At 43.3% G+C, this 19,918-nt stretch overlaps 1 protein-coding gene across 1 annotated transcript in view; it reads right to left on the bottom strand.

Moving 5' to 3' along the window:
* Positions 1-11,601: 11,601 nt before the first annotated feature.
* Positions 11,602-19,918, bottom strand: part of LOC100194712 (2-oxoisovalerate dehydrogenase subunit beta, mitochondrial) — a 93,710-nt gene continuing 85,393 nt past the window's right edge. Inside the window, exons 10-11 of the mRNA XM_014168458.3 lie at positions 12,868-13,029; positions 11,602-12,085 (exon numbers count right to left, since the gene is read on the bottom strand). Coding sequence (XP_014023933.1) covers positions 12,889-13,029 — 141 coding nt within the window. The 3' untranslated portion in view covers positions 11,602-12,085; positions 12,868-12,888. The remainder of the gene's footprint in view (positions 12,086-12,867; positions 13,030-19,918) is intronic.

Below are 19,918 nucleotides of genomic sequence, written 5' to 3'. Positions count from 1 at the left end.
CCCAAGAACACAGTGGCCTCCATCATACTTAAATGGAAGAAGTTTGGAACCACCAAGACTCTTCCTAGAGCTGGCCATCTGTCCAAACTGAGCAATCGGGGGAAAGGGGCTTGCTCAGGGAGGTGACCAAGAACCCGATGGTCACTCTGACAGAGCTCTAGAGTTCCTCTGTAGAGATGGGATAACCTTCCAGAAGGACAACCATCTCTGCAGCACTACACCAAACAGGCCTTTATGCTATAGTGGCCTGACGGAAGCCACTCCTCAGTAAAAGGCAAATGACAATCCGCTTGGAATTCAGACTGGGGCGAAGGTTCACCTTCACCTTCCAACAGGACAATGACCCCAAGCACACAGCCAAGACAATGCAGGAGTGGCGTTGGCACATTTCAGAGGCATTTTATTGTCACCAGCACAAGGTGCACCTGTGTAATGATCATGCTGTTTAATCAGCTTCTTGATCAGGCGGATGGATTATCTTGGCAAAGGAGAAAAGCTCACTAACAAGGATGTAACCAAATTTGTGGACAAAATTTGAGAGAAATAAGCTGATTGTGTATATGGTAAATGTCTGAGATCTTTTATTTCAGGTCAGGAAACATGGGACCAGCACTTCACATGTTGCGTTTATATTTTTGTTCAGTGTACATCTGTGCATATCAATCATATTCAGATGACTTTGGGTTTAAATTAAAACAATCCCAGTGAGCATGGCTGCAGATGGACATCAAAGCTTGGAAGGAGATGAGATAGCCTTCCTCCTCCATTTTCTCGTCAACATCTCACAACATCTGACTGCTTCACTTGACCTCTAACCTCCACTTGGCCACCCTTAACACCTCTGACGCAGACTGCTGGAGTGCATCAACACTGACCATATGCTGAACACTGATGCTCTCGCTACACAATACACACACTACACACACTTTGCAAGGCTTGTTCTGTCGGAAGTTTACATACACCTTAGCCAACGACATTTAAACTCCATTTCCACAATTCTTGACATTTAATCCTAGTAAGAATTCCCTGTCTTAGGTCAGTTAGGATCACCACTTTATTTTAAGAATGTGAAATGTCAGAACAATAGTAGAAAGAATGATTTATTTCAGCTTTTATTTCTTTCATCACATTCCCAGTGGGTCAGAAGTTACATACACTCAATAAGTATTTGGTAGCATTGACTTTAAAATGTTTAACTTGGATCAAACGTTTCGGATAGCCTTCCACAAGCTTCCCACAATACGTTGGGTGAATTTTGGCCCACTCCTCCTGACAGAGCTGGTGTAACTGAGTCACGTTTGTAGGCCTCCTTGCTCGCACACACGCTTTTCCAGTTCTGCCCACAAATTGTCTATGGGATTGAGGTCAGGGCTTTGTGATGGTCACTCCAATACCTTGACTTTGTTGTCCTTAAGCCATTTTGCCACAACTTTGGAAGTATGCTTGGGGTCATTGTCCATTTGGAAGACCCATTTGCGACCAAGCTTTAACTTCCTAACTGATGTCTTGAGGTGTTGTTGAGGTCTGGATAAGAGCGTCTGCTAAATGACTTAAATGTGTCGCTTCAATATATCCACATCATTTTCTTCCTCATGGTGCCATCTATTTTGTGAAGTGCACCAGTCCCTCCTATAGCAAAGCACCCCCACAAGATGATGCTGTACCCCCGTGCTTCACGGTTGGGATGGTGTTCTTCAGCTTGCAAGCCTCCCCCTTTTTCCTCCAAACATAATGATGGTCATTATGGCCAAACAGTTCTATTTTTGTTTCATCAGACCAAACATTTCTCCAAAAAGTACGATCTTTGTCTCCATGAGCAGTTGCAAACTGTAGTCTGGCTTTTTTATGGCGGTTTTGGAGCAGTGGCCTCTTCCTTGCTGAGCGGCCTTTCAGGTTAAGTCGATATAGGACTCATTTTACTGTGGATATAGATACTTTTGTACCTGTTTCCTCCAGCATCTTCACAAGGTCCTTTGCTGTTGTTCTGGGATTGATTTGCACTTTTCGCACAAAAGTACGTTCATCTCTAGGAGACAGAACTCGTCTTCTTCCCTGAGCGGTATGACGACTGTGTGGTCCCATGGTGTTTATACCTGCGTACTATTGTTTGTACAGATGAACGTGGTACCTTTAGGCATTTGGAAATTGCTCGCAAGGATGAACCAGACTTGTGGAGGTCTGCAATTTTTTCCTGAGGTCTTGGCTGATTTCTTTTGATTTTCCCATGATGTCAAGCAAAGAGGCACTGAGTTTGGAGGAAGGCCTTGAAATACATCCACAGGTACACCTCCAATTGACTCAAATTATGTAAATTAGCCTATCAGAAGCTTCTAAAGTGATGACATCATTTTCTGGCATTTTCCAAGCTGTTTAAAGGCACAGTCAACTTAGTGTATGTAATCTTCTGACCCACTGGAATTGTGATACAGTGAATTATAAGTGAAATAATCTGTCTGTAAACAATTGTTGGAAAAATGACCTGTGTCATGCAACCGACTTGCCAAAACTATAGTTTGTTAACAATACATTTGTGGAGTGGTTGAAAAACGAGTTTTAATGACTCCAACCTAAGTGTATGTAAACTTCCGACTTCAACTGTACACTCCAGACTGCTGGAGAGGGATCAACATTGACTGTACACTAAACATGCTGCTCCGATCAAGAGCCTAAAACACAAGCTACAGGACTTTATCAACTCCTGCCTCAGACAAACCTCAGCGCAAATGGTGGCCTGAGTGGATCTCTAATATAGACCTGTGGAAGAAGCCTGCCTCGAGCACCATAAAAGAGCGGAAGTGGAGATGGGTTGGTCACACGGAATCCACAAGGAAAGCGAAGAAGAGGACGTCCAACAATGACCTGGCGCAGGTGTAGACTCAGAACTGAAGAAGATCCACTTGTCATGGCCTGAGGTAAAGAAAGCAGCCCAAGACCGGCAACGTTAGAAAACTTTAGTACATGCCTTATGTTCCTTCAGGAATGAGATGGATTAAGTAAGTAAGTAAACACAGCTAGTCTGAACACAAACTGCACACACAATACACACACCAGCTATGACCACACTCCACACACTACACAGGTATGTCCTAAAATGTACACTGTAATGCCTCACTCCTAGTCCTAGGTCTATGGTGTATTTCGTATCATAGGCCACAGAGAGTAATGCTGCTCAGTCTGACTTTATTATGACCAGTTTCCCAAAACTTCTTGAAAAGTTTGTTTACTCACTAAAAGCATGAGTTTGTGTTTACACGGTCAAACCAGTGCTGGTGCTTCTGGCTAAACCTTTTCAAACACTATGTTGCCTTCTCAGTCCTGCACAGATGGTAGGCATTTCTATTGTATCAGCTTTCATACACAATGCTCGTTCCAGGCAAAGCTAAACATTTAAAAGCTTGTCCTTGGTGTAGAAAGATGTTACACACACACACACACACTCTCTCTCCTCACTACTTCAGAGCGACTGTTGGAAACCTCACATTTCTTGTTTGCCATGGGGCTTAAGTGGGAAAGTGTGGAGCACGACATGCAAGTGTCCCTCAATTAGAGCTGGAAATTATTTCATTGCCACACAAATTAGTGCCACTTACGTCATGAGACTGAGCTGCCCTCTGTCTCAAACAGGATGTCATTATTAGAAAAACAATCACACCGTCAAACGGTCAGCCAAGCCAACTGACCTGAAAGTGTTTTTGAGTCCCCCTAGCAACCATTCATTATCCCCGTCAGCCGGGCATTACAGGACAACATGCAAACGGACTATAACTCAAGAAAGGAAGAACACAGCAGTGGTGGAAAAAGTACCCAATTGTCATACTGGAGTAAAAGTAAAGATACCTTATAAGAAAATGACTTGAGTAAAAGTCCAAAAGTATTTGGTTTTAAATATACTTAAGTATCAAAAGTAAAAGTATCAATTATTTCAAATTCCTTATATTAAGCAAACCAGACAGCACAATTTAAGAAGTGTTTTTATTTACTGATAGCCAGTGGCACACCCTAACACAGAGACATCATTTATAAACAAAGCATGTGTGTTTATTGAGTCCACCAGATCAAAGTAAGTAGGGATGACCAGGGATGTTCTTTTGGTAAGTGTGTGAATTGGACAATTTTCCTGTCCTACTAAGCATTTAAAATGTAACGAGTACTTTTGGGCGTCAAGGAAAATGTATGAAGTAAAAAGTACTTCATTTTCTTTAGGAATGTAGTGAAGTAAAAGAAACACTTGTCAAAAATATAACTAGTGAAGTAAAGTACGACTTCAGTATTACTTTAATGTATTTTTTTCTCAAGTACTTTACACCACTGGAACACAGTAAAGAAAGAAAGACATATAAAGACATAGACAGACAGACATGTGTAATGTATGTATTATTAGTGTGTGTATTCAGTTGGGGTTTGATGATAGCAGTATGCTGCTGCTAGGATACCTGTGTGCCCACTGAACCTCTTCTGTTGCTCTTTAAGTTCTGCCATCAGTGCCCTAATGGGCTGAGAGAACAATGTGTGTGTGTCCCCGATTTCAGATATATGTTTGATGAAGTAATGGAAGTTTAAATAATCCGGATGAGGACACACAGTAAGTCCCCTGTGACTCCAGTCAACACACGGAAAATGAGAGAGTGTGTGTGTGTGTGTCCATGTCTGTGTCTGGAGGGGAACAGATGAACAGCTGGTTAGCGGGTTTTCTCCTGTCAATGCTCATTTCACTGAGTTGAAATGTATTTACAATACATTCAACCCCAAGAGGTTTCAGTCTTGGATCAACATCCTTAGCCTATTGGTCTTTCTTTAGACGATGTACATTGGAAACTGATGTGTGGATTTAACGCTGGAGTTTAAATGATTGACCTCAAGAAAATATCTTAGTGTTCCAACAGGATCTGCAACAGATCGAAGGAATCATGGGATGAATGGGAATGAGGAAGCTGAAGAAAACAGCAAAATGTCTTGGAAGAGGATGCGGTGTGAACGTCTGAGAGCTTGTGACCAATCAGAACAGGAAAGGACTGGCATCTGTGAGTTTCCTCACTGGTTCAGCTGTAGTCTGTCTGAATGCACCAACATCAATGGGGAAAGGGTATATCTAGTCACTATTGAATGCATTCAACTGAAATGTGTCTTCCGCATTTAACCCAACCATTCTGAATCAGAGAGGTGCGTTAATCGACGTCATCGGCACCCGGGGAGCAGTTGATGTTGGGGGATAAGTGCCTTGCTCAATGGCAGAACGGCAGATTTTTACACCTAACTGGCTCAGGGATTCGAAACATCAACCTTTCAGTTAAACTGCTAGGCTACCTGCCCCCAGTCACGGAGGCATCTTACTAAGGCCGAGAAATGGGGAATCAATCAACATCAAAACGATGCCAATGGTACATGACATGTGATCATCACATTGTATCTTGAGAATACTTTCAATATTGAGCTAGAGTATCTAGCTCTGCAACATTTATTATGAACCAGTCACAATTGTGACAAATTGGCTTCTAGTTAATTATAAATAATACACAGGAGGGAATATATCAAGTGTAAAGACGTGAACATGTTTCTTGAGGATGAAAGTTGTGGTGCAAGACAGACCTCATGACTCACGAGGCCATAGATAGCATGGTTTCAGTGCTTTTTTCATTAGAATCTGTTGCATCACATACGGAAATAAATGCACTATTTTATTGACTTTCTTAGTCAATTCAACTTTCTATGTATTTGAAACACTCACCAAAACTTTGAAGTGTTTATTATGTGACTAATAACACTGTAATAATACAATATTACAGTGGTCCTTTGACTTTGAATAGGGGTGGTGAAGGCAGGGAGGATTTATGTGACAGTTAAAATTTCACCGGATTTTGTCATAAGCAATATTTTTATTTTCAATGACACAGAGGTCATATGACATTGTACATGAAAAGCTTGATGTTTCCCCCCTCAGTAAACACAAGTTAGAGTTGAAAAGGGACCATAGTGGATCCTTTCCCCCTTGCAGTGGAGGGATACACTGAACGGTGACCAGCCCTCCACCGGGTGGTTTCGTGTTTCATGTAAATATAGTGCCTAATGACACAGTGTCAGTGCATAGATGCTATTATACCCTCCCAACCAGAGGTCATCTCTGCTGCCTGCCACGCCCTAGGGTGTGGCCACCTCACCACCGCGGTTACAAGCCTGGCTTTTGCCCTAACCAAAATGACAGACGTTATTTTATCTTAAACATTTCTCAGGGGTTTCGCAGTCGGGGAGTGCTGAGAATTCTCGGCGAAGCGACCATGAGGTTGGTAGAGGCTGGGTGATTAGTGGCATTGTCTCAATGGTTCAACGTTCGTTACTTTCTCCATTTATTTGGTCGCCTTTGAAAGCCAAAGTCGCAGCTTCCTGTTGATGTGAACCGCAATAACTTTATGATAGGTGGTGTTGAATGGTTGCGGAAGAGGTCAAGGCATCCATCCATCTTACATTGAAGTGATTGTGAGAGACATCGCCAACAGAGAATAAATATATTGCTCTCGGCAAAGCCTTGCTTAGAATAAGTCCTAGGCACTGTAATACCTCAACTAATGTCCTTCAACTAATGTTCGACCTGCTTTTGTTTGAAAAAAAAAAAACAATGGGACATCACAGCAGGCAAAGAAAAGCAACACATTGAAAACATTTGCTCTCAAAAACATGTCACTCCAATGTGTGGCCTACATTCGAAAAAACACAGAAAAAGCCAAAAGTGCATATTGACTAGCAGTCGCAGTCCTTTCAGAACAAAGTCCAACACGTTGTGTTTCTGATTAGGCCCACGAGACACTTCCCCGGTGTCCAGATCTCCTAAGCCCAGCTGTCCAGGGCATCATACGAACAAGGCAGATCCAGCTCCGTCCGCTTCATTTGATCTCATATGGTGCTGGCCATGAGGAAAGAATTACTGTACGCTAAGTGCTTGTTAGTGCTGCTTTGATGTACGATTCACCTTTCTCCTCCAAAGCGTGCCGATGGTTTGAGTTTTACACTTAGAGAGCAAATTAATCCTCAGGATGAGGCCACGTACAGTATATTTGGCCGTGGCCACAGCAGGCCACTCCTTCATGCACTTAGTCACCGTGTGTAGAGGTTTCATCGTTGCAAAGTGTTTGAGATGATTAATCCTAACAAACACACAAATTTCTTCACCCGAAAACGTAAATCTTACATCATCTCAGGATGCTTCACACATTCTATCCCTAATCTTTCCAAAGGCTCATACTTTACGTGTAGGGGGAAGCTGGCCCTGTTATTGGGGTCAAAGGGATAGTTCGGGATTTTGGCAATGAGGCCATATATCTACTTCATGGATACCATTTTTACGTACTGTATCTTTATCCAGTATGAAGGAAGTTAAAGGTAATTTCGCAAGCCAATACTAACTGGCTTTAACACAAGGACTGGAATTCTACAGGAACAGTTATCAAGCTAGCTGTTCCCATAGAATTCCAGTAATTGCGCAATCGCTAGAAGAAAAGTTCCTTCAAACTACACACAGAAACATTAATTCCGAACTTTTCCAGGGCCGGCCAGAACGAATCAGTTGGACGGGCATTTGATTTCCATAGGGCTCGTTTTCTTTCACGGGACCTCCTCCATTTTTTAAATGGGTTTTATAGTAAAGACCTGTAATTTAACTGTACAAATATTTGACCTTTTAAAGTGGCATGAACACAACCAGTCATGATGTTTTCATCTCACTGTCAAACAAATCACTTCAAAAAGTAGGTTACCTTCGCACGTTTGTCCAAAAATAATTCCAGCATCCGAACAGTGCACTGTGCTCCTGCCAACTTTCTTTCAATTCGCTGAAATTAATTTCACTGGAGAAATCATCCGAGTGAACGAGACAGCGCCCCTCTGCCTTACTATACTATATGTAGCCCAAGTAATCTGATGTTGTCCAGAAAGCATCAGCTACATTAGCTACACATACTGAGACAGAGGGGCACTGTTTCCTTCACTCAGATACTTTATCTGAGATTGATGCGTCTTTGTTAGTGCACATCTTGGTCAAATCAATATTAAAATATTTTATTTGGATGGGCAAGGAGATACGGTAGAGTGGGCCTCCCAAGGCCTGCCCATAACTCTGGCCCTGAGCCTAGTGAACATCTATCAGACAGTGACACACTGACCTCTAATACACTTTCATTGCTTCTCAACTAAGATGTAATTTGTAAACATAGTATCTACTGCAATCTAAATTGCAATTTTTTACTGAATACTTGAAACAATTTAAACCTAAGTGTAAAAATAATAGTAAAAATACAAAAACATTGTGTATGTACATATTATAAATCACACATTTTCATGTCATGTTCATGGATTTATGAATCAGTTTGTGGCATGGACTTTATTGGGTACGCACAATTTAAGATACAATCTATGCATTTTATTATGCTGAACGAAAAATATAAATGCAACAAGCAGCAATTTCAAAGATTTTACTGGGTTCATATAAGGAAATCAGTCAATTGAAATAAATTCCTTAGGGTCTAATCTATGGCTATTCCCATGACTGGGAATACAGGTATGCGTCTGTTGGTCACAGATACCTAAAAACAAGTAGGGGTGTAGATCAGAAAACTAGTCAGTATCTGGTGTGACCACCATTTGTTTCATGCAGCGCAACATCTCCTTTGCATGGAGTTGATCAGGCTGTTGATTGTGGCCTGTGGAATGTTGTCCCATTCTTCTTCAATGGCTGGAACATGCTGTTGTACACGTCGATCCAGAGCATCCCAAACGTGCTCAATGGGTGACATGTCTGGTGAGTATGCAGGCCATGGAAGAACTGGGACATTTTCAGCTACCAGGAATTGCGTACAGATCTTTGCAATATGGGGCCGTGCATGATCATGCTGAACCAGGTGGTGATGGCATCAGATGAATGGCATTGACATTGATAAAATGCAATTGTGTTAGTTTTCGGTAGCTTGTGCCCGAGAGTGGCCTTATATTGTCCCCAGCACAAGGTGCACCTGTGTATGATCATGCTGTTTAATCAGCTTCTTGGTCAGGTGGATGGATTATCTTGGCAAAGGAGAAATGAACACAAACAGGAATGTAAACAAATTTCTGCACTAAATTTGAGAGAAATAAGCTTTTGGTGCATATGGAACATTTCTGGGATATTTTAATTCAGATCATGATACATGTCATTAACACTTTACATGTTCCATTAATATTTTTGTTCAGTGTAGTTTCATGAATGAGGCCTGAGCTCTTTCAGATCGTATTACTCTGTGGGTGAGACAAATGAGCACTGGAGGCCCAAAGTGAAATATGCTGCAAGGTGAGGTGCTGTTGCAACATGCACCCTAATAAGGGAAAATAGATAGAAAGGCTGAATACTCGGACTGCATGGGAGTTAACTGTACACTAGTCTCTGTGTGTGTGTGTGTGTGTGTGTGAGTGACTCTGAACACCTATGTTTGCAGTTACAGATTCTCAGGGTACTTTGTAGGAACACCTAAAAGTTATGGGATTCGGTAATATTTCATCTAAACACCCTCTCACTGTCAACTGCGTTCATTTTCAGCAAACTTAACGTGTAAATATTTGTATGAACATAAGATTCAACAACTGAGACAAACTGAACAAGTTCCACAGACATGTGACTAACAGAAATGGAATGTGTCCCTGAACAAAGGGGGGGGGGGGTCAAAATTAAAGTAACAGTTAGTATCTGGTGTGGCCACCAGCTGCATTATGTACTGCAGTGCATCTCCTCCTCATGGACTGCACCAGATTTGCCAGTTCTTGCTGTGAGATGTTACCCCACTCTTCTACCAAGGCACCTGCAAGTTCCCGGACATTTCTGGGGGGAATGGCCCTAGCCCTCACCCTCCGATCCAACAGGTCCCAGACGTGGTCAATGGGATTGAGATCCGGGTTCTTCGCTGGTAATGGCAGAACACTGACATTCCTGTCTTGCAGGAAGTCACGCACAGAACGAGCAGTATGGCTGGTGGCATTGTCATGCCGGAGGGTCATGTCAGGATGAGCCTGCAGGAAGGGTACCACGAGGGAGGAGGATGTCTTCCCTGCAATGACAACAAGCTCAGTCCGATGATGCTGTGACTCCACCCCAGACCATGACGGACCCTCCACCTCCAAATCGATCCCGCTCCAGAGTACAGGCTCGGTGTAACGCTCAATCCTTCAACGATAAACGCGAATCCGACCATCACCCCTGGTGAGACAAAACCAGGACTCATCAGTGAAGAGCACTTTTTGCCAGTCCTGTCTGGTCCAGCGACGGTGGGTTTGTGCCCATAGGCGACGTTACTGCCGGTGATGTCTGGTGAGGACCTGCCTTACAACAGGCCTACAAGCCCTCAGTCCAGCCTCTCAGCCTATTGCGGACAGTCTGAGCACTGATGGAGGGATTGGGCGTTCCCAGTAACTCGGGCAGTCTTGTACCTGTCCCGCAGGTGTGATGTTCAGATGTACCGATCCTGTTACCCCAGGTGTTGTTATACGTGGTCTGCCATTGCGAGGATGATCAGCTGTCCGTCCTGTCTCCCTGTTGCCCTGGCCACATCTGCAGTCCTCATGCCTCCTTGCAGCATGCCTATGGCACGTTCACGCAGATGAGCAGGGACCCTGGGCATCTTTCTTTTGGTGTTTTTCATAGTCAGAAGAAAGGCCTCTTTAGTATCCTAAGTTTTCATAACGGTGACCTTAATTGCCTACCATCTGCAAGCTGTTAGTGTCTTAACGACCGTTCCACAGGTGCATGTTCATTAATTGCTTATGGTTCATTGAACAAGCATGGGAAACAGTGTTTAAACCCTTTACAATGAAGATCTGTGAAGTTATTTGGATTTTACGAATTATCTTTGAAAGACAGGGTCCTGAAAAAGGGACATTTCTTTTTTGCTGAGTTTAGATGCCGTAATAACGATGCCTAGCTCTATCTGTGAGACTGATCCACCTTCAAAATCACATAGGCCTCCTTGAAGCCCCATTAAAGCTCATCTCTAGTCTCAGGGTCTGAGCTGTGGTATGTTGATTAAAGTGGATCAGGCTGTCTACGCGCCCTAGGAGTCTTTTTAAGGTCTCTTTTCATGTGTGCATCTGGCTGGAGGGTTGGGACATCAGAGAGGGTGATTTATAGGGTACTTGAAGGCATTGGAGAGAACATGTGGTGACACACACTTTGTCCCGGGACCTGATTCCGTCATCCTTTTCTGTGTTCAATCCGCCGCACTCATGTTTCCTATCATTTATCAGGGTCGTGTTCATTAGGCACCAAGTGTAAGAACGTGGATTGAAACAGGGAGGGACTATTTGGACTTTGCCCTAATGAGCACAACCCAGATGGACTGACCATCCATTATATAAAAATTGTAGTAACCATGTTGAGTCTATACAGTGTTTGTTTACATTGACTGTGTTTACAAACATTGGAGTAAAATAAGCTTATACTGTGGGTGTTGATGGGTTATGACAGTTGAACTCATGAGACATTTATATGATATATTCTTCAAGAATCAAATGGGTACATATCATTAATTTCTAAGTAAAAAAAAAAATGGATGTAGTTACTTCAGATTGCCCCTTTAAAAGAACTGTCAAATATAATGAGGCCGAAGGTCAATTACTTTATTTTCATAAAAATCCACAGGTCCATTATTTTTAGTACAGTCAACTTGATGTCAAACAAAACTAAGATTAGAAAGGCAAAGAGTCATTCAAAGAGTAAAATTAAACGGGGAAGACTGAGGCAGACACACATTCAACTATTCTAACAGTCAGAGTTCCTATAGAATAACACTTACTGGTACTCACACTAGTGTTTGTGAAACTGTCTGTGTGGATCTGATTTACCATGGAAGCTAGAAAACGTACGAGAGACGACCAAGAGGACACCTATTCCCCATTTACAGAAAACGTTCACTAAACCAGAAGTAACAGTCTGTGCTTGCACAGGGAGGGCGAAGAGCTCCGTCTGGATGCTGCTTCCTGATTGGATGGCCGGCAAAGTGTATTTTTCTGCATGATGTCCATTGGTGAGAACAATGGCGAGAGAGAGCTCGGAGTCTAGGTCCTCCGAGAGGTGGCTCTGGGAAGAATAATGAGAAGAGAAAGGTTCAGTACGTCAGTCCAGATATCTTACTTGACATAGCAGAGGGAGAGAGAGTGAAAGAAAAGCGGGGGTTGACTCCTGTAGAATTCAATTTACCATCCCTTTATTGACTTCTTTCCAGGCTCGTTTTTACAACATGGTGCTCAAAACGACACAGGCAATTAAAAAAAGATTAAACACAGCCGATCGAGGCGAATGACAACAGCGCTCTCCATTTCAAAGTGAATTACTCATAAATTCTGCCACAAGTAAAGATAATCATTTGCTATACACAAACTATAAAATAACAGCATGGAGCTACACAAGTTAAATCGGAGACATGAACCATAATCATTAAATCTAAATGGGTTGTCAGTCAGCCATAGTGCGATGTTTGAGGACAATTGCAAGGAGCACAGAGATCAGGATTGCGTTCAGTGGGGTGTAATGTTTCATATTTCAGATAGAAATACAAAATGCAGAACAGGCGTGTTCCTCAGTCATGTCAAATATGGAATCATGTCAGCTCTACAAAATACATTTCTATTGGCAACGTTCTAGAACATTGCGACTCCTGAATGCATACCTGATAAGGCTTCTGATATAATCTTCATTGTTCTTTATCAATCCATGTTAAAAAGTGGTTGGAGGCGAACATATGATCTTGATTTTTGATCGGATTTATTTTTGGCGGGGGGGGGGGGGTGGGTTCAAAAAGCTGCACAGTTAAAAACTACAAACCCCAGAGGACAGACATCAACTTCCAACGTGGTACTCACCTGGGGATCAGTAGTTGGAGATCAGTAGCTGATCAACTTCTTGATAGCATCAAAGCATTTCCACTTGTCTGGGATGTAGAAGGGTTCGAAGATGTGGGGAAAGGGAGTGTCGTAGCCGCAGACTCTAGCGATGGGCGCCTCTAGGTTGAGGAAGCACTCCTCCTGTGGACACACAAAGGGTACGTGGTCAGTTTCACTCTCTCTCAGCACTCATATTACATCCCTCTACATCCCTCATCTCTGGACAACAGGCTCTGCAGGTGTTTGGGTAATCACAACAATGTGTTCAATAGGGCATACAGTGAGGGAAAAAAGTATTTGATCCCCTGCTGATTTTGTACGTTTGTCCACTGACAAAGAAATGATCAGTCTATAATTTTAATGGCATGTCAAAAACGTTATAAATTGATTTGCATTTTATTGAGGGAAATAAGTATTTGACCCCCTCTCAATCAGAAGATTTCTGGCTCCCAGGTGTCTTTTATACAGGTAACGAGCTGAGATTAGGAGCACACTAAATGAGTGCTCCTAATCTCAGTTTGTTACTTGTATAAAAGACACCTGTCCACAGAAGCAATCAATCAATCAGATTCCAAACTCTCCACCATGGCCAAGACCAAAGAGCTCTCCAAGGATGTCAGGGACAAGATTGTAGACCTACACAAGGCTGGAATGGGCTACAAGACCATCGCCAAGCAGCTTGGTGAGAAGGTGACAACATTTGATGCGATTATTCGCAAATGGAAGAAACAAAAGAACTGTCAATCTCCCTCGGCCTGGGGCTCCATGCAAGATCTCACCTTGTGGAGTTGCAATGATCATGAGAACGGTGAGGAATCAGCCCAGAACGACACGGGAGGATCTTGTCAATGATCTCAAGGCAGCTGGGACCATAGTCACCAAGAAAACAATTGGTAACACACTATGCCGTGAAGGACTGAAATCCTGCAGCGCTCGCAAGGTCCCCTGCTCAAGAAAGCACATATACATGCCCATCTGAAGTTTGCCAATGAACATCTGAATGATTCAGAGGACAACTGGGTGAAAGTGTTGTGGTCAGATGAGACCAAAATGGAGCTCTTTGGCATCAACTCAACTCGCCGTGTTTGGAGGAGGAGGAATGCTGCCTATGACCCCAAGAACACCATCCACACCGTCAAACTGAGACTGCACTTGTGAAGGTGGTAAATGACCTTTTAATGACATCAGACCGAGGCTCTGCATCTGTCCACGTGCTTCTAGATCTTAGTGCTGCTTTTGATACCATCGATCACCACATTCTTTTGGAGAGATTGGAAACCCAAATTGGTCTACATGGACAAGTTCTGGCCTGGTTTAGATCTTATCTGTCGGAAAGATATCAGTTTGTCTCTGTGAATGGTTTGTCCTCTGAAAAATCAACTGTACATTTCGGTGTTCCTCAAGGTTCCGTTTTAGGACCGCTATTGTTTTCACTGTATATTTTACCTCTTGGGGATGTCATTCGAAAACATGTTAAATTTCACTGCTATGCGGATGACACACAGCTGTACATTTCAATGAAACATGGTGAAGCCCCAAAATTGCCCTCGCTAGAAGCCTGTGTTTCAGACATAAGGAAGTGGATGGCTGCAAACTTTCTACTTTTAAACTCAGACAAAACAGAGATGCTTGTTCGAGGTCCCAAGAAACAAAGAGATCTTCTGTTGAATCTGACAATTAATCTGGATGGTTGTACAGTCGTCTCAAATAAAACTGTGAAGGACCTCGGCGTTACTCTGGACCCTGATCTCTCTTTTGAAGAACATATCAAGACTGTTTCAAGGACAGCTTTTTTCCATCTACGTAACATTGCAAAAATCAGAACATTTCTGTCCAAAAATGACGCTTTGTTACTTCTAGGTTGGACTACTGCAATGCTCAACTTTCCGGCTACCCGGATAAAGCACTAAATAAACTTCAGTTAGTGCTTAATATGGCTCCTAGAATCCTGACTAGAACCAAAAAATTTGATCATATTACTCCAGTGCTAGCCTCCCTACACTGGATTCCTGTTAAGGCAAGGGCTGATTTCAAGGTTTTACTGCTAACCTACAAAGCATTACATGGGCTTGCTCCTACCTATCTTTCCAATTTGGTCCTGCCGTACATACCTACACGTACGCTACGGTCACAAGACGCGGGCCTCCTAATTGTTCCTAGAATTTCTAAGCAAACAGCTGGAGGCAGGGCTTTCTCCTATAGAGCTCAATTTTTATGGAATAGTCTGCCTACCCATGTGAGAGACGCAGACTCAGTCTCAACCTTTAAGTCTTTACTGAAGACACATCTCTTCAGTAGGTCCTATGATTAAGTGTAGTCTGGCCCAGGGGTGTGAAGGTGAACAGAAAGGCTGGAGCAACGAACCGCCCTTGCTGTCTCTGCCTGGCCGGTTTGCCCTCTTTCCACTGGGATTCTCTGCCTCTACCCCTATTACAGGGGCTGAGTCACTGGCTTACTGGTGTTCTTCCATGCCGTCCCTGGGAGGGGTGCGTCACTTGAGTGGGTTGAGTCACTGACGTGGTCATCCTGTCTGGGTTGGCCCCCCCCCTTGGGTTGTGCCGTGGCGGAGATCTTTGTGGGCTATACTCGGCCTTGTCCCGGGATGGTATGTTGGTGGTTGGAGATATCCCTCCAGTGGTGTGGGGGCTGTGCTTTGGCAAAGTGGGTGGGGTTATATCCTACCTGTTTGGCCCTGTCCGGGGGTTTCATCAGATGGGACCACAGTGTCTCCTGACCCCTCCTGTCTCAGCCTCCAGTATTTATGCTGCAGTAGTTTGTGTCGGGGGGCTAGGGTCAGTCTGTCACATCTGGAGTATTTCTCTTGTCTTTTCCGGTGTCCTGTGTGAATTGAAATATGCTCTCTCTAATTCTCTCTCTCTCTCTCTCTCTCTCTGGGAGGACCTGAGCCCTAGGACCATGCCTCAGGACTACCTGGCTTGATGACTCCTTGCTGTCCCCAGTTCACCTGGCCGTGCTGCTGCTCCAGTTCCAACTGTTCTGCCTGCAGCTATGGAACCCTGACCTGTTCACCGGACGTGCTACCTGTCCCAGACCTGCTGTCCCAGATCTGCTGGAACCCTGACCTGTTCACTGGACGTCCTACCTGTCCCAGACCTGCTGTTTTCAACTCTCTAGAGACAGCAGGAGCGGTAGAGATACTCTCAAAGATCGGCTATGAAAAAGCCAACTGACACTTACTCTTGTGTTACTGACTTGTTGCACCCTCGACAACTACTATGATTATTATTATTTGACCATGCTGGTCATTTATGAACATTTGAACATCTTGGCCATGTGCTGTTATAATCTCCACCCGGCACAGCCAGAAGAGGACTGGCCACACCTCATAGCCTGGTTCCTCTATAGGTTTCTTCCAAGGTTTTGGCCTTTCTAGGGAGTTTTTCCTAGCCACCGTGCTTCTACACCTGTATTGCTTGCTGTTTGGGGTTTTAGGCTGGGTTTCTGTACAGCACTTTGAGATATCAGCTGATGTAAGAAGGGCTATATAAATACATTTGATTTGATGGAGCTGAAGGTTTGAGTTGCCAAACGTCAGCCTCGAAACCTTAATGACTTGGAGAAGATCTGCAAAGAGGAGTGTGACAAAATCCCTCCTGAGATGTGTGCAAACCTGGTGGCCAACTACAAGAAACGTCTGACCTCTGTGATTGCCAACAAGGGTTTTGCCACCAAGTACTAAGTCATGTTTTGCAGAGGGGTCAAATACTTATTTCCCTCATTAAAATGCAAATCAATTTATAACATTTTTGACATGCGTTTTTCTGGATTTTTTTGTTGTTATTCTGTCTCTCACTGTTCAAATAAACCTACCATTAAAATTATAGACTGATCATTTCTTTGTCAGTGGGCAAACGTACAAAATCAGCAGGGGATCAAATACTTTTTTCCCCTCACTGTACGTTGGAAAAACGTAGCAAGGGGAAATCCAAAAGTACTTCCAGTCAGACAAGGTCAAATAGTACGTCCCCGTTTTACTAGGTTTCTATCCTTCTTGTGCCTAAACATGGCCCAGTCAATGCAACTGTTTATCTGACTTTGCGGTACACACATAAGGCCAGAGTTTTTCTTGATCACATTCCCTATGTTCTAGACCTCAGCTGAATCTGGTAATGAATTGTGTGGCTGTTGAACAAGTTGATGAGACCAAATATCTTCGCGTTACCTTAGATTGTAAACTGTCATGGTCAAAACATAAAGATGGGGAGAGGTCTGTCCGTAATAAAGAGATGGTCTGTTTTCTTGACACCACACTCCAAAAAGCAAGTTCTGCAGGCTCTAGTTTTGTCAAATCTTGATTATTGTCCAGTCGTGTAGTCCATTGCTGCAAGGAAAGACCTACAGTTGAAGTCAGAAGTTTACATACACCTTAACCAAATACATTTAAACTCAGTTTTTCACAATTCCTGACATTTAATGCCAGTAAAAATACCCTGTCTTAGGTCAGTTAGGATCACCACTTTATTTTAAGAATGTGAAATGTCAGAATAATAGTAGAGAATGATTTATTTCAGCTTTTATTTCTTTCATCACATTCCCAGTGGGTCAGAAGTTTACATACACTCAATTAGTATTTGGTAGCATTGCCTTTAAATTGTTTAACTTGGGTCAAACATTTCATGTAGCCTTCCACAAGCTTCCCACAATAAGTTGGGTGAATTTTGGCCCATTCCTCCTGACAGTGCTGGTGTAACTGAGTCAGGTTTGTAGGCCTCCTTGCTTGCACACGCCTTTTCAGTTCTGCCCACAAATTGTCTATAGGATTGAGGTCAGGGCTTTGTGATGGCCACTCCAATACCTTGACTTTGTTGTCCTTAAGCCATTTTGCCACAACTTTGGAAGTATGCTTGGGGCCATTGTCCATTTGGAAGACCCATTTGCGACCAAGCTTTAACTTCCTCACTGATGTCTTGAGATGTTGCTTCAATATATCCACATAATTTTTCCTCCTCATGATGCCATCTATTTTTTTATAGTGCACCAGTCCCTCCTGCAGCAAAGCACCCCCAAAACATGATGCTGCCACCCCCGCGCTTCATGGTTGGGATGGTGTTCTTCGGCTTTTAAGCCTCCCCCGTTTTCCTCCAAACATAACGCTGGTCTTTATGGCCAAACAGTTCTATTTTTGTTTCATTAGACCAGAGGACATTTCTCCAAAAAGTACGATTTTTGTCTCCATGTGCAGTTGCAAACTGTAGTCTGGCTTTTTTATGGCGGTTTTGGAGCAGTGGCTTCTTCCTTGCTGAGCGGCCTTTCAGGTTATGTCGATATAGGACTTGTTTTACTGTGGATATAGATACTTTTGTACCTGTTTCCTCTGGGATCTTCACAAGGTCCTTTGCTGTTGTTCTGGGATTGATTTGCACTTTTCGCACCAAAGTACGTTCATCTCTAGGAGACAGAACGCGTCTCCTTCCAGAGCGGTATGACGACTGCGTGGTCCCATGGTGTTTATACTTGCGTACTATTGTTTGTACAGATGAACATGGTACCTTCAGGCATTTGGAAATTGCTCCCAAGGATGAACCAGACTTGTGGAGGTCTACAATTGTTTTTCTGGGGTCCTGGCTGATTTTGTTTGATTTTCCCATGATGTCAAGCAAAGAGGCACTGAGTTTGAAGGTAGGCCTAGAAATACATCCACAGGTACACCTCCAATTGACTCAAATGATGTCAATTAGTCTATCAGAAGCTTCTAAAGCCATGACATCATTTTCTGGAATTGTCAAAGCTGTTTAAAGGCAGTGTCAACTTAGTGTATGTAAACTTCTGACCCACTGGAATTGTGATACAGTGAAATAATCTGTCTGTAAACAAAAATTACTTGTGTCATGCACAAAGTAGATGTCCTAACCGACTTGCCAAAACTACAGTTTGTTAACAAGAAATTTGTGGAGTGGTTGAAAAACGAGTTTTAAATGACTCCAACCTAAGCGTATGTAAACTTCCAACTTCAACTGTAGTTAAGCTGCAGCTGGCCCAGAACAGAGCCCAGCAAACCTGGTTTAAAAAAACAGATAAAGCAACACCTCACGGCACACCGCCTCTCCCCCATTTGACCTAGACAGTTTGTGTATGCACTGATATGTAGGTTACGTTTGCCTTTCAAAAGAAATGGATGTAGTTGTGTCCTTGTCTATTAACGTTCTGTATTATGTCATGTTTCATGTTTAGTGTGGACCCCAGGAAGAGTGGCTGCTGCTTTTGCAACAGCTAATGGGGATCCTAATAAAATACCAAATACCAGGTAAAACTCCAGGCCCCTGCTCTAGTGCTTGACAGAGAGACAGTGGAGTGGAATCAGTTTCACTCATGGCTGTAGCCACAGTAACACTGGAAATGCTTCACTGGAACATTGCCAACAGCTTCAGTGAATTCACTACCACCACCCTTAAAAGTTGGAGACAAATGGCTTATTTAAAATCACAGCTCAGAGCTAGCCAACGCACAGCATGTGTTTTGGCAGCGCTGGAAAACAAGCCATCGCTCATGTCTCTATTGGCTTTTGACCTCCTCCCACAGCATCTGAAAGCAATGGAGGGGCCAATAGCCTCCACAGGAGAGAAGAGCCATCGCTGAGCCAAATTAACCATAGGGTCTTAGTAACTAGCATTCACACACACAGACAGAGACAGACACACCACACATTCACACACCCCTCTTACAATGTGATGTGTGCTCACAGCCCACCCAATCAAACCTACACAAGACAAAATCAGTCACAAACTTGAAAACTGAGACAAAGACGAGTAGGGAGTGATTTAGCTTTTAGAAAAGATTCTGCAGACCCCTAGCTAAACTAAGGCTAGCCCTACTCTGTGGACATTGTGTTGTATTTGCATGTTTCTGCAGTAATATGTTTTTCATCTCCTCCAAAACATCTGGCAGGGTTCAGAAGAAAGTCAGGCTCCATGAGAAAGCCTTTGTGTGTCTCCTTATTTCATGGGCTGTAAAAACAACAGAGAGCCTGTAGATACGTGTCGGCTCCACGTCCCCAGTATCATGCCAGGCC

This window comes from Salmo salar, chromosome 02, assembly GCF_965601325.2.
Source record: "Salmo salar chromosome 02, fSalSal1, whole genome shotgun sequence".
In the NCBI taxonomy this organism is placed as follows: Eukaryota; Metazoa; Chordata; class Actinopteri; order Salmoniformes; family Salmonidae; genus Salmo; species Salmo salar.
The sequence above is the reverse complement of the archived record's forward strand: the minus strand, read 5'-3'. Positions and strand labels throughout refer to the sequence as shown.